At 36.1% G+C, this 15,104-nt stretch overlaps 2 protein-coding genes across 4 annotated transcripts; both read right to left on the reverse strand.

Moving 5' to 3' along the window:
* Positions 1 to 716: 716 nt before the first annotated feature.
* On the reverse strand, positions 717 to 4,993 carry LOC140983130 (T-complex protein 1 subunit epsilon-like). Of its 2 annotated transcripts, XR_012176388.1 has the most exons (10): positions 4,723 to 4,993; positions 3,651 to 3,969; positions 2,610 to 2,958; positions 2,223 to 2,355; positions 2,080 to 2,132; positions 1,860 to 1,962; positions 1,523 to 1,689; positions 1,323 to 1,436; positions 955 to 1,193; positions 717 to 920 (listed from the first exon to the last, which is right to left on the reverse strand). XR_012176388.1 is itself a non-coding variant. In XM_073450046.1 (9 exons), exons 1-9 carry the CDS (start codon positions 4,919 to 4,921, stop codon positions 1,023 to 1,025), a joined length of 1,608 nt encoding a protein of 535 aa, XP_073306147.1. In that variant the 5' UTR covers positions 4,922 to 4,993; the 3' UTR covers positions 717 to 1,022. The 2 variants fall into 2 exon arrangements, 1 of the variants encoding a protein (XP_073306147.1); XM_073450046.1 differs by having other exon boundaries at positions 717 to 1,193.
* Positions 4,994 to 6,514: 1,521 nt separating this feature from the next.
* LOC140982846 (actin-related protein 3-like) lies at positions 6,515 to 11,605 on the reverse strand. 2 transcript variants are annotated; one of them, XR_012176357.1, is made up of 9 exons: positions 11,051 to 11,605; positions 10,413 to 10,878; positions 8,889 to 9,035; positions 8,216 to 8,308; positions 7,849 to 7,968; positions 7,544 to 7,654; positions 7,204 to 7,428; positions 6,941 to 7,084; positions 6,515 to 6,858 (listed from the first exon to the last, which is right to left on the reverse strand). XR_012176357.1 is itself a non-coding variant. In XM_073449609.1 (8 exons), exons 1-8 carry the CDS (start codon positions 11,164 to 11,166, stop codon positions 7,004 to 7,006), a joined length of 1,359 nt encoding a protein of 452 aa, XP_073305710.1. In that variant the 5' UTR covers positions 11,167 to 11,605; the 3' UTR covers positions 6,515 to 7,003. The 2 variants fall into 2 exon arrangements, 1 of the variants encoding a protein (XP_073305710.1); XM_073449609.1 differs by having other exon boundaries at positions 6,515 to 7,084.
* Positions 11,606 to 15,104: the final 3,499 nt, after the last annotated feature.

Consider the following 15,104-nt stretch of genomic DNA (forward strand, 5'->3'; position numbering starts at 1 on the left):
GAATTTTCATGCAAAAGCAAGTCGCATTCTTTTAATGTTGTGTGGCTTTAAATCTCGTTTCCTTCACCTTTTTGCTTTCGGAGTTTGAACGCATGAATCAGTTTGCGACCGCTATCGTAAGAATTTACATCAAAATTTGTACTTTGATTAGCTGCTGGTACGAGTGTTTGCAATTGATTTAACTAGTTCTACGTGAACATTTAACGTGCATGTTTTGATAAATGTTAATTTCATCACACACGTCAAAAGAATGTACATCACATATTCTACAATTAAAATTATTTCTAGCTACCAAATCCGCAACCCTTTTAGCCTTGAAATGCATTTGCTGAAATTTTAACATACACAAGTTCTATAGTAAGGATCCAGTAACTTACGGTAACATTCATCGGATTTTGGTAAATTAAACCGAAAAGTTTGTCAGAGATATGTGATATAATTAAAATGATGAAGTGCGGATTTTCAAATTTCAAATGATGCATAATTTTACTTAAAAATGAATAATAGTTGATAGGAAAGAGTGGAGAATAGCTTCCTAAGCAAACACGGTAGATAGAAAATGACAGCCTCAAAGCATGTACTGGACAGATCCATCGAGTCTGAATTGGTACCACCAATACCTTACATATAAAGTTGTCCCACAAAACACGAAGCACATAAAGGTTGTCGCCCCAAAATAATGTGTTAAAAATGCATTAATGAGTTGCATATTTAGGAGGAAAAAAAAACTTGGCAATTTCCTAACAATCTTAAGGCAGATTATTCTCCAAACAGGCTGAATTTTTTTATGGGGGTTGGCCTTTAAATTGCTGACTTAAAAACAAAAAATTCAATTTAGTGACCTAAAGCCTTCCATAGAAGAAACAAAAATGATACAACGAACCTCAGTAAAATTCAAGACGAGTGATTGAATAATGAATCTAATGGTAAATATTCAACCATTTCAGCAAACACCGATATAACACGGGATGACCAACCATACAGACAGCAAAATTGTCGCATCAAGTACCTGACCGATAAAATCAATAATCAGATGGTGAGATTACATCATCAATTTTTAGGATCATCTTGACAACTTGAGTGGCTAGGAGAATCTGTTGTTGTTTTCCGATGAGAGTCTCAAATACGTTTTGTTCTAGCATATCGTTTGTGCCCACATCGTTGCAATCGATACCACAGCAGTGGTTGTTCTCCTGCAGGAAGTATTTCATAAATTACTTTGCAGATAAATGACTACATCGCCTAATTAGGGTGCGGGGGTGGTGCTCCATCACCAAGGAAAAAGAAAAGGAAAAACCCTAATAGGTGATGGTCAAGATTACCTTGATTTGCTGAGATCTGACAGCTGATAATGTTTCTATAGGCTGTAGCCCACAGTTCTCCGCCAGTGCCATGGGAATAGCATCTAATGCATCTGCAAATGCTCTAATGGCATACTGGAGAACACAACATGTAAAAATTCAGCCTAAGAGGTTCAAGTAACGAGAAGCAAATATATCACATGTTAGCTTCTACGCCTCACCTGCTCAACTCCAGGGTATTTGTCAGCAGCGGCTTCCACAGCAATTGAACAAGAAATCTCAGCAGATCCACCACCATACACTATGGAATTGTTGCGAATCAGATTCCGAGCAACACACAATGCATCATGAAGACTGCGTTTTGTTTCCTCTATCATCATCTTATTACCTAATACACATAAATAATCAATATATCGTCTCAATTTCTGAACTAATACTGATTAAAAGTAGCTACACAAAATAAGGTGAAAAACAATAACCAACACAACGGTATTGGCATAACACACAGAGCAGAAAGCAAAAAAGTAAGAATGGATAAAAGAGGAATAAACAACCCACCACCACGGATAAATATGGTTACAGCCCTAGAATTTGCGCAGTGCTCAATGTAGATCATCCGATCTTTAGTGGTGCCGAACGCTTTTTCACGAACCAAACCAGCCTGCCATGCATAATCAATTTGAAGACAAGGGGATGTTAGATGTAATAACTTGCAAACCGAAGAGCTTACAGGTATTGTAAAAATATATACAATAAAGAGACAGGTAGAAGAAATTACTTTGCCTAGTTTCTCTGGTGTCAATTCTTGAAACCTTGGCACAATTCTCCCACCTGCGCCAAAGTCGAGAAACATTGGCAATCATGAATCAAATAGTATGGCAAAAATCAACTTAGAACCAGAACAACAAAACTGAAACAAACCCGTTGCTATGGCAATTAGTTCTAACTCTACACCACCAACCCATCTGACAGCAGGCAAATTTCTGTTCATTAATAAGTGGTTTGCCTCATCATCAAAACCCCATTGGCAAATGACCAAGGTAGCTCCAACATCCTGTAATCCAATGAGTTCCATCAATGTAATGCCTGCTTTATTTTAACTGACACAGTTCAACAAAATAAGGAAAGAAGGGAGAGGAAAATCAGGTAGAGTGTCCCCATTCCTACAGAAGATGCAGGACAGAACCTCATTTAATTCTCTTTACAAACAAACATAGTGAAATCCCAAACAGTAGCTACTTCCAACCACCTAAACTCCAACATATGTCATCAAACAATCCCAAAATCAACTGAATATGGTCAGGTTACCTTGCATTTTTGAACCATATCATCAAAATACTTTTGCTCTTGCTGACGTAATATTTGGAATTTTTCCACACTGTCAATATCAACCTTATGCTTAGTCTTCGGCTTAGGAGGCTCAAAGGGACAAGTCAAAATGGCGATTTTCGCATCCTCAATTTGTTTTGGCATCTGAGGGTGACTCATATCTTTGTCCACGATAATCCCATAAATTAGTTCAGTGTCCTCCAACTTGCCACCGACTTTTCCCTCCACTTTAATCAAGTCTAGATTGACATCCTTCCTCTCTAAATCTGCAACAGCGAGCACTGCTTTAACAGCAATCTCTGCCAAACTCCGCTTGCACCTATTCACACTGCAAAGCAAATTTGGGGATGATACAATATACATAATGCAGAAGCATTAGATGCTCGCATACCTACACGAGAAAACATAAGCAAATCAAGGGGAAATTTCAAATACTCTAGACCAGCCCCACGGCCACCACCCGCTTCCTAAAACCCCACAAAATGTTAAGTACAGACAATAAAAGCAAAAGAAACAAAAATAAAACACATATAAAATTATAAAGTGAACCATAACAGGTTGCAATGATGAAACATTGTTGTTACTGAAATTGACTTTCAAGCCTGACAACGTATCACACACGTGAGATTTCAAAGAACTTGAAGAATACAAAGATCAACGAAATTTCGAACTTAATGAAAGATAAACAATAGGGATCAAAGCGGAACACTTAGGTAAATTGTAAGATACATTACAGCTCATAGATACCAATATTAAATCAATAGAATGAACACGAACGGAGATAAAATAAATCTACGAACTCAACACACGATTTGCTTCATGATGTCAAGTATGATAAGTAAAAGCCTGTCATACAAAACTGTAGCAAAGAATTTGGAATACATGGACAAATAAACGCCTGAAAAACAGGGATAGCATAGGATTGGAGGATCGTGAAGCATGCGCAAAAGACCAAGAACACTATAAGATACACTAGTGAAGAGGTATGATCTGAGATATGGTATAACAAATGGCACTTACATCTTGGAGGATAAAGTTGTCATACAAGTATGAACAAGAGATTCAACATCTGTTGCACTGAATTCAAATTTATGGGCTATATGCTCCAAATGTTCAAAAGCAATCCTGGAAGCCATTTCATATCCTTCTGCAATCCGAATAGGATGAATTCCGCGCTCCAATAGTTTCTCAGCTTGTTCTAGGAGGGAACCAGCCATGACTACAACTCCAGTTGTTCCATCACCAATCTCGTAGTCTTGACTTCGTGACAATTCCACCATCAGCTTAGCAATTTGATTATCAACATCCATCTGCTCCAAGATTGTCGCACCATCATTTGCTATATCGTACAGTAAAAAGAGTGAGCAACTTTTATGTGAAAATCGCGTGTTGAAAAACTAAATCATGCAACAATTTCGAGATTTATCTTTTCCTAATAGTGATAAGAGTGAGTGGCATTCCTGTTTTCGTTATGTGTCTCCATTTCATGTGGAAGTAGACACCCACACATTAAGTATTCCAAAGTATCGAGTGAGTCATATAGATCTAGGATATTTCTATCTATAATCAATAACACGGCAAAAACACCAATCCAAGTGCTAGATCAAAATCTGAGATCGCTACTGTGGTATAAAATAAGATTAGTACTTTAATCATTATTCTTAGCACATGGAAGGTATAGAGTACTCCAAGGGTCCACCAAATGCACAGCACAAAATCACAAGCGAAAAACCTCCCCTTAAACCCTAATCACGAATGCCACTGTGATTTTTATTTTTTTTATTTCCGACCAACAAACATCAATAAATTAAACTAATACATAGCACTTATATTCACATGTGCACATATTAAGCCTAGAAATTTCCAAGATCAAATTTTTCTCATTAAAATTACTCAAGTGACAGAACAGTTCATCATTGAGCTCCACAAATCAACACAACTGGAACACAGATAAAAATGAAAAAAAGTACGGACTACAAACTCAAACATTGCCAGTGACCACAAGAAAAACAACTAAAAAAATCTAGCAAGTCCTCACAACCAAACATGGACACAATCAGACCAAATATCAACACGATAACTGCACACTTACTGATAGTGACGTCACCATCGGGACTCTGAAGCATCTTATCCATGCCTTTGGGTCCGAGCGAGGTTCGTAGTATCCGAGCTACCGCTTTAGCGGAGGCAATGTTCGATTTCTGCGCATCGAGACCTCGCAACCTGGTCTTCTGCTCCTGATCCCTCAGTATGATAAACGGCCGACCAAATTCGTCGAACGCCAACGCCATACTCGGGCCTGATCTTCGAACTTGGAAATGAAAAGAGTGTTGGAGGGAGCAAGTGAACTCGAGAAAGAAATGTGCCCTAGTCAGTGGCAGTATTGTAATTTCGTACATAAGTATGGATTCTCTCCGGTTTCGAAGCATAGCTTCAATATGGGCCTTAAAAGTTTGTTGTTGGCCCGATACAGAACTTGGGCTTGGTTTGAATCTACGGTGGCTGGATTTATCGAGCTTTTTGAGGATTATTTAGGATGTCAATGAGTCCGGGTTTTACTCAGATCCGCAATGAATCCGTCCTGTTTGGGACAAGTTTGGGTATACTAAATGGGTCATGGAGCGTGTCTCGTGTCCAATTTTTCAGATCCGTCTGGGTATGGGGCGGGTCATGGGTCCTACCATACCCGTCCCATATATGTGGAGGAAGATGATCCTGAAAAATGTGTCTGAAATATTGCTTACTCACTGATTTTATATTGATATATAAGTTCTGTTATGAGTTATTTTTGGGGATGTCAAGACTTTTTTTTGGAGAGCTAGTAACTCTTTTTTTATGTAATTTATTATGTCGTGAAAATGCTTTGTTTGTTATTATTAAGTATGGTCGAATACATGAATTAATTTTTTATTGTGTTTTATTTAGAGGCTTGTTTGTTTCATAATTCAGTCATGTGATAAGAAGAATATTGTTTTCATTTAAAAAGAATTCGGGTCTCACGGGTCTCGCGGGTCTACCCGGCCCCATTTCGTATTCGTGGTGGGGGAAGTCCGAAAAATATCTAACCAGGGTGGGGCAGGTAATGGGTTAAAATTTTCTTCATGGGACGGATTTTAGGTTTAGCCATACCCGTCTCATATTCGCTCCATTAACATCTCTAATGATTATTCCAATATCAAAATTTAATCCATATCTAGTAGCATTAGGACTATAAATAATGGAAAACATACTAACCAAACAAACTTAAATTTTTGTCCCAAACCAAAGAATTAAGAATCAAGCCCCGAAAAGAGTGAAAATTACCACTTTATTGTGTTGAAATTGCCTTCTAGACATCCTTCACACGTTATCATCAACTTTTCTGCTATTTCTAATGAAAACTTTCGACAATTATTCATCAGTCCTTCAAAATGGGAAGATTCTCACCCGAACTTAGAAAATGTGAATCAAGTTAGCACTCAAACCATATATTATAACAAGCATACAACTTTAACTACTCCACATTTAAAAAATGAACTAAAGTTTCGATTCCATCAAAAGTTTTAGATTGTCACATATGTCAGAAGTTACGAAAAAGTGTGGAGAAGCATTTGCAAACTCGAATGATGTCAGTGAAACTTAGCATCTTGGTAACCATTAAATTCAATTATTTCCACTTTGAAGTATTTTCTAAAAACATGGTTTTACAGATTTTGCATCTTGATAACCACAAACCTACTTTATTGTATTTGGCATTTGCAAGTACAAAAATTAAAATAATTTTTACATGATTTTTTTATATTAATGTAACATTTTTATCAAAATTTGAACCAAACCATTTTTTTGGTTTGATTTCCGTAATTACTTAAATTGGTTTGGTTTTACATTTCTGAACACCCAACAAAAAAACTACTAAGATCACTTGGATTGGAACAGATAAGGCGAATGGTAACAAGTATGTGGCAACTAAATCATCGTCTAAAATTGTTTACAGTATCATGATTATTGTACTCCAGGAAGGAAAACTATATACTATTAGCCCGCAACAGACTGACCAATCAGACAATCCAGTGATAGAACTACTGAATTTCAAGGATTTAGAGTCGTTCTTCCCAAAGAAAAAACAGAGGCAGGATCACTGGTTCTGGAAAAAAAATTTGTTGCTTCCCTTTGAAAAGAATACAAGAAAACTTCCATTTGTCACACAATAGACTGAAAACGTACAGCACATTGCTTCCTGGAACCCAACCTGTGAGAGAGATGAAAATTTAAGCACATATGGCAGCAGGACTTTAAAGAATCAACCCCGGAACAAGATGGCGTGATACGACATGTCATGTTCCAATTCCATCCATATTGAAAAATGATATCTTTTAGTTTGGTTTGTCTTGATGTCAATACATTCCTTTGAATACAGGATTTGTTCGGCATATGCTCGCTCCATGCTCCTCGTACTCTGCTTTAGTGTGGCATGCCTGAGTCGGGCAAAACAAGCAATTTTTCGATGTTCATATCAACCAAAGAGAGAAAATATGTATCAAGTCTTGCTCAACAGTTATTGAGCATTGCACGCGATATGGGAAAATAATTTTACCGTGAAAAACTCAGAAGTGGAGGCAAGTACCGAGCCTCCAAACCAAACTGCATATCTCTGGATAGGATGGCTGGTAACATTTACTTCCACAGGTTTAGCCTTTACTTCTCCACCAAGCCGAGCATCTGATGCAAGAACTCGGGTGTCGACAATCTTTTTTAGGTCCCGTTGCAACCTTCTGTGGAAGTCTTTAAACATGGTTGATCCACCGGATAATACAACATTCTGCAATATTATGAAAGCAACTCTCAAGAGTCCCCAGAAGTTGTGAATTTGAGAAAGGAAGCACAAATAAATTTAAAAAAAACACAATAGAATTTTATCAAATATTTCTTGGCACCTTGTACAAGGCTCTTCTTGTATCTATTGGTGCTGATTGAATGCATTTGTCTATGACATCTGGTAAAGGGGTAGTCAAATCGCTGCTATAAATTTCAGGATTGAAGAAGATCTGCAAACAAAAGCCAAACGAACCATCGGATGATAGGGCTGCCAAACAATTTGTGGAATTCTAAAAAATGATGTATCAACATGCAAAGTGTGAGCCATTCTTTTCAGAATCTTGTTGAGGAAATTGCCACATTCTATGACATATCATGATTGTACACAAGGTAGCCAAGCATAAAGTGAGTAAATAAAGTAAACCTCAGGGCCAAGGAACCGCTCATAGCCTATATCACAAGAATATGGAGCCCCTGTCTTTGGCTTAGTGCCTCTCCACTGCTTAATATATTTTGCCGGCTCTTTGTCATGCTTATTAAACTCCTGAATTTATCAAAATTAAATACCAGTTAACAACAATTTCGGCATGTCACTGAAAGACATAAACCATAAAAAAATATAAGTCAAAACATGCCAGTGTAGGTTAGTTTTTTTACAATATCATCCATCCATTAATATCCGAATCAGAAATGAATGAATGTGTTTAGTGTAATTTCTTGGCAATTGCAAATAAAGGTATATGACATGGAAAATTTGATCCATTCTGAATACTAACATAGTACAGACGCACCTTGACAATGTCGGAAGATGTGTAGCAATACATTTCCTTCACCTTCCTGGCTACTTCGAAGGACTCCTCAGGTGGAACATGTTCTCCTCTTTCCTAGATGAAACTACATCAGGAGGAATGACACAAACAGTACAAGAATCACAAAATGAAAATGGTCCGCAACGCTTCACCTTGAGGGTAAGCAATTCATATCTCAAGACTCAACAAAACAGCAAAAAAAATTAAGTATCAAATTTTTGTTTCTTGAAAAATATTTTTCAAGATACAATTTTCAATAACAATGAGAAAAAACAGAATCCAGATGTTCTTCGGAGTCCATGAAAAAGAGCAAACAGAAAAGAGGATAGATTTTAAATCATGATGAGGATTGTTTCCTGTTTGCCATCTGAGATCACCCTTTATAAAGCTTACTAATCACGGGGAAGCAACCATGCCAGTTGTGATCACGACATTCATAGAAAGGTAATTTGAAAGTGAGGCGGTAAAGCAATTATCAGACCAGCATGGTAAAAAACAGTTACTGCAAGGAAAAGCAAAATAGCAAAGCTCAACAATAAAAAACAATGTCCTCTCCTTCAGGAACCCAAAGGAACCTTATTCAGAAAATCAATGGATATATTATTATCAATAACATTACTACAAGACATAAAAATAATCAAGAAGCCGTACTCACTCGCATGAGCTGCTGCACAAAAAGAGTGACATCTTTCCCTGCAATTGGAATTGACTTGATGCTGCTCCCAACTACATAACCATCGGCAACTGGTACAACATGAGTTGCCCCATCTCCCACATCCACTACAACTCCTGTCATCTCACACTAAGAAAAAATGTTTAAGAAGATTAAGTAGGCGGCAACTATGCATGACATTATTAGGAAAAGCCACAGTTCAATAATATGATAAATAGTTTTTTCTATTGTTTGTTTGTTTCTTATGCTCATCATATTCTATGCAACTGACTATTAGGCACTGCAACTAAAAGTTGCATGGAGAGAGAGAGAGAGAGGGAAATGTAAATGCACCATGCAGATTAGAAATGCGAGCTCTGATTAATGTCCGAATGGGATTATCTAAATTTTTTTTAAGTCCAAAGAAAATATAAAACTTCAAAATCAGTGAACTGCGGAGTATTTTCAGATAACCTTTCCACGCTAGAAATAATACAGAAAAACACAAATCTCTGTGATATAATCCTCAAATGTCCCCACTCAATGGAAAATACATGTTCAGGAGTTGAGGATGTACATAACAAGGAGGACAACCGTCCGATTTGGTTCAGCGCTACAGCCTCATCAATTATTAGAAAGATCATGGATTCAAATCTCATCCTTTTCCCCCTTGCTAAAAAAACATATGAGGAAGTCGGGCACGACATTTAAAGATAAATCCCATCACGGAAATATTAAATATCTCCACACAGACTTCAAATTGGACCCTTGTTCCAAACGTGGCACTAGATTTGATTAGTTAAGCAAACATGGCATTAACAGTATTTTTTTCTAAAGATACGGATCATCCAGAAATTAACCGCGAGTCATAATTAGCCCTCAAATAAATTATGTGATCATCAAGAAATCAACTCACGATCATAATTTACCCTCAAAAAATTATTTCCTTCAGATAAATGTCTGAAGTTGTTGCGATAGTATTCTTTGACGGTATACTCTCTTCTCTTAAACTTTTTTCCTTCCATGTTCGATTGATATCTATTTTCTGTAATATCTAGCTTCAATCTTACCAAAATATTAACAAGTTATAGGCTTCGTATCACTTCATCTATTCATCACCCAAATGTACAAAAAATAATCTTCCCTCAGCTAAGCTCTCTTCTATTCCAACGTGACCGTTGTTAATATTTACGTGAATGACAATTGACAGATTATTCATAGCTTCAGTATAAGATCAGACGTGTCAGTATCCTTTAGAGAAGGGGCCAGCTCTCAGCCCAAAATGTTCAGTCAGATAGCAAGTAAAAGACTCCATTCATATTAACAGCTCTGTATAGTTCACGCAAATCGATCCCACAGAATTTTTATGACAATTCTGCGAACAAAAACTCCGCAGCTCTTTAAACCATTTATAACAATTCCAACGCAAATTCTAGATCTGCAAGTTTTAACACTCAATTCTCCAAACAATATAGTGAAAGTAAAGATTGAGTTTATATCACCTAAGCAACTAAAATGAATCCTAACCTTCGATGTTGTGTAGCCAGCAGCCAAAGCAAGCACAGGCTGCACCGCGATATACAGCCCTGGAACATCAAATGTCTCAAACATGATCTCCGCAGTATGCTCTCGACTCTCCGGAGCTGTCAACGGACTCTCTGTCAACAAGAAATAGTGATCTTCCGGATTGCAGCGCAAATAGTTGAATATACATTGCTGCCAGAATCTCTCCATTGCGTCCCAATTATCCACCTGACCGTTCTTGATAGGATAGCTCAAGTTATAAATGCTATTAGATTTAGATCTAGAAAAAGCTTCCTCTCCAATATAAAAATCCAGATCCGCCATCACACCAGCACTATGCTGCGCCAACCAATTGCTGCCCTTGGAAGAACTAGCTCGAGGCTGGTTGAGAAATGACTCGTTTACTGCAACTACAGTAGGAAGTATAAAACTTGGCTCTACATTTCCAGCAAAACCCATTTTTGTATACCTGAAAAAAAACAAGAAGGGAAAAAAAGTTCAATCTTTAGGCAAGCCACCTGAAAATGAACCAAGTACGGCCAATTGCAGAAAAATCAGCTTAATCATCGGGGCATTTCAACGAATACTTCAACCGAAATAGCATAAAGATTGAAAGGAACAATAAAACTTTGACTAATTACCCAGTTCCATTATCAATTACTATAGCCGGGCGACTGGTGGCAGGGTCCATGCGGTACAGCCAAAAAAAAAGCTGTTTCCGAGTTCTCTGAAGGGATTTAAGAAAACCGGCGATCATGGTCGTTGAGATACCAACGACAGCTTTATATCGTCCATTTCATCGCGAAACCATCAAATCATCGCCGCTGGCAAATCATGCAATCATCACCTCCGCCTTCACATAATCAATCGGATTCGGCAGTATTTGATTATTTAACAACTTGAAAAATCGATGGAGAAGGATCCCTACTGCGTGAAAACAACCGACGATTCCCGGGACCCTTCTTCTACGAAAAGTCGAGACAACAGAAGAAGAATTATGTGAGTTTAGGTGGAGTTTATCGAAATCTTTGTCTCTTTTGTTGGTGTGGGGTGGGGGGTAAGACAAGTAAACGGCGGTGGAGTGCAAGAGTGGGGTGTCGGCTCTACGGAAGTTGGAGTTGGGAAATGGAAATGGAAATGGAAATGACGTCAAATGGGGTGGACATCAAGTTAAGTTAGGTGCAGAATTTCTGTCATTAATGGGTGCACGAGGTTGTGCCAAGACATTTGTATAAAATCATGTGTTTATTTAAAATAGTTTAATTCTATGACGAACTTGTCAAACATAATTTGTGCTATGATTTATTTGGTTAACGAGATTTGCAAGTTATTACATTGATACGAGAGTTTATCTGGTACTCATCGAAGATTAGCGACCGTAGATTATCATGTCATAATAAACGAACTCTACTTATTTAAAGTATATGTAAAAGAATCTGATGAAAATTAAAAAATCCAAATTTTGGGTGTCTTAATTTTTAATTTTTTTTTATTTTTTATTTTTGAAATATGGGTGTCTTAATATTTGGAAGAGCGCATTTGGCAGGAAGAATGAAGGGTGAAAATGATCTTTTGGGTAGGTAGTGATAAAAAGTAATGGATACCTTTTTTTTTCATAAAGCAAATATAAATTAATTTTATAAATTGGTTGTGTAGAATAAATCCAAGAATCATAGTCCAATTATTGGATGGGCTGGACAAGGGCCCACGAATACCATCTATGGAGCTGTATGCTAAAGCCAGTTTGGAACTAAATCCCAACATAAAAGGGCAAGTTCTAATCCTGGGCCAGCTTCCTGAGGGGTTAGGCCCGAAGGTAATAGGATATTTTCATTTAAAAGTATAAAAACAAATTCAAGGTCTGTATGGTGAGACTTACTTCTAAGTTCTAATCAGGAAAAATAAAATTTTATGCATAATTTTTTAAAAAATTTAGTGTCATCTCCCGAAATTCTGTAAAATGATCGTATCGTCCCTTCAAAGTAATTTGGGATCCATATCTAATTCTAACGATGAAGCCGTGTCATAGAACCGATTCTTTCTTGAAAAACATTCTATGTTTTTTATGAAGATGGAATCCGCAGCCACTATTCTTCATTTTGCACTAGTTAAACTCTAACACTAACGCAATAGTCTGCAAACTACGCTGTGTGACATACTCGTAAAGTGTTGAAAGTGTAATTTGAGATACAATAACTTTGTATTCTTGATTATTTTTTGATTATGCATAACATGCCAAAAAAAAAAAAAAGTAAATGTAATCTATAAAGATTGGAATTTAAATATGTTATTAATGATGTTGAAATGTTCCATCAGATAATATATATTCTAGGTACAAACGTCTAGGAAGAAGTTTGAAAAGTTTCTTAGTTTTGTCCAAATGTGAAACTGGTAAAATAAAAAACAATGAGTTAAATAGTGAAATACAAACATAATTAAAGTTGGGGGTTTGGCACTGTGGCTACATTCCCAGGCAAGATTCCACGAGCACTAGTTCTACGATAATATATTATTTGATTGTCTAACTTGTAAATAAATATATATAATAATGCATTGAAAACTTGAAATGAGAGTGGGCTAAGCGTTACGTTGTCTCCATTTTATCTACGATTATCTATAAATATCACAAGAATGAAGACAATTTCAGGACAAGAGTCTCAAGATTCCACCATGCATGACCTGTCTGTCTAGTGGAGTACCACCGGCTCCACGGTGGCCGCCGCAAACTAGTGATGGCCGACGGGGAAGAGGGATTGAAATATAAAAAATTTACAGTGGAAGAGAATAATAATAATTTTTATTTTTATTTAATTATTGTGTTTTTAACCCTCCAATTAGAGGAAGAGATGGTGGAAGCATTCCTAATAACAAGGGAGGTAAACATGGAAGGTCTTTTGGAGCTTTTTTTGTCTATGTTTTGTGATTTCTTAATGTTTTATTTATTTGTTTAAGGTAATTTCTTGACCATAGTACACGTGCGTTAGTGAGTTATGGAGCAAACTGAGACCATTTTATGTTAAAAGAAGAGTTCTTGGTTGCTTTTTAACTGTCCTTTTCGACTACTTTATCGATGGTAAATTAATAATAACAATTGTCTTTATTATATAAATAATAATGTAGGAAGATAAAAATAAATAAAAAATGTGTTGATATGAGTGATATACCGTACTGTATCGTACCGAAAATCATATACCATATATCGTACCGAAAATTACGGTATACCGAAACTAATATACCAATTATATCGAAATTTTACGGTATACCGAGATTTCGGTACGGTACCGGTATGTACTGCTTTATACCAAAAAACCTTACATTTTAAAATTTTTATAAATTTATTGTTTTAAAATATTATATATTTTAAATTTTTTGTATATTTTTTCGGTATTTCGGTATATACTGAAATTTTCAAATTGCATGTCGTTATCGTACCAAAAAATTCAGTATTGTTTCTGTATCGTACCGAAATCTTCGGTAATCTCAGTATACCGAAAATTCGATATTTTTTCTCACCTAGACATGTTTCCTACAAAATTTATATAATAATTTTTCTCAATTTTATGACGTTTTTTGGAACACGAGGATATTGGGTTTTGTGGAATGTGTTTCTAAATTTTAATTTTCTCGCCAAACTATTTGATTTGCATATATAAATAGTTAAGCCACATATAATTTTTTTTTCTTTTTCGTAGGAAACAATTAGTAGTGGGTTTTTGAAAGGTCTTTTTGCTATGTTTTCTTGTTGGAATATGAATTTGGCAATTGCTTCTTTTAAAAAATGTCAAGGAATATTAATTACTTCCGACTCCATTTTGTGTCATGACGCGCATTTTATTTTATACAAATAGAATTCTTAGTATGTTTTAATATAAAATAAATTAAAAATAACATCGATAAAACGAGTAATACTAGCACACAAATCAAAGTTTTAGGTAGAACTGGTTTTTACTACTTGTATTATTCTAAACCTTTTGCAGAATGCCAGATAAAATTTGTGTTGAAGAAAGTTGGGAAAGTGTTTTTTTTTTTTTTAGTTGAAATCAGATATTATGCATTAATTAAATCAACAGTAGCTACATTCATCAACCACGATAGGTAAAAACCATCCATCCAATATGAACGAGAAGGATGAGATAAAGCAAAATGCGCCAAATAGTGCGCTAACTTGTTTGCATTTCTACTAACATGATTTAATTTTTTAAATCTACCAGAAATTAAAATATTCAATATGTTCAAGACTAACAGTCCTTGATGGTTTCGAGCCTCAGACTTCGACATTACCTCTTTAACAGCATTACAGGAGTCCGAGAAGACCCAAACATCAGAAAAATTACCTCTCATAGCAAGCATCAAACCAAAATGGATAGCCGAGAGCTCTGCCTCCAACATTGATCCTGGTCTACTTATGCCTATGGCTGAGGCAGCAAAAATAATTCTACAATGATTTCGAATCACAGCACCAACACTATATCTAACTGAAGTGAAAAAACATCCTATGTGATAATTAAAAGACCGCGGTTAACATAACAGGTATATACACATATTTTAAATTAAGAGGATGAAATCAAAATCAAAATGAGAAGTAATTAAGGTTGTTTTATCGTGTGCTTAAACTCTAACATTGTTTTTTATTTCATTTAAAAAAAAAAATTTAAAAACTCTAACATCGTAACCACGTTAATGGAGAGAGAAGGA

Source organism: Primulina huaijiensis, chromosome 8 (assembly GCF_012295235.1).
Source record: "Primulina huaijiensis isolate GDHJ02 chromosome 8, ASM1229523v2, whole genome shotgun sequence".
NCBI lineage: Eukaryota > Viridiplantae > Streptophyta > Magnoliopsida > Lamiales > Gesneriaceae > Primulina > Primulina huaijiensis.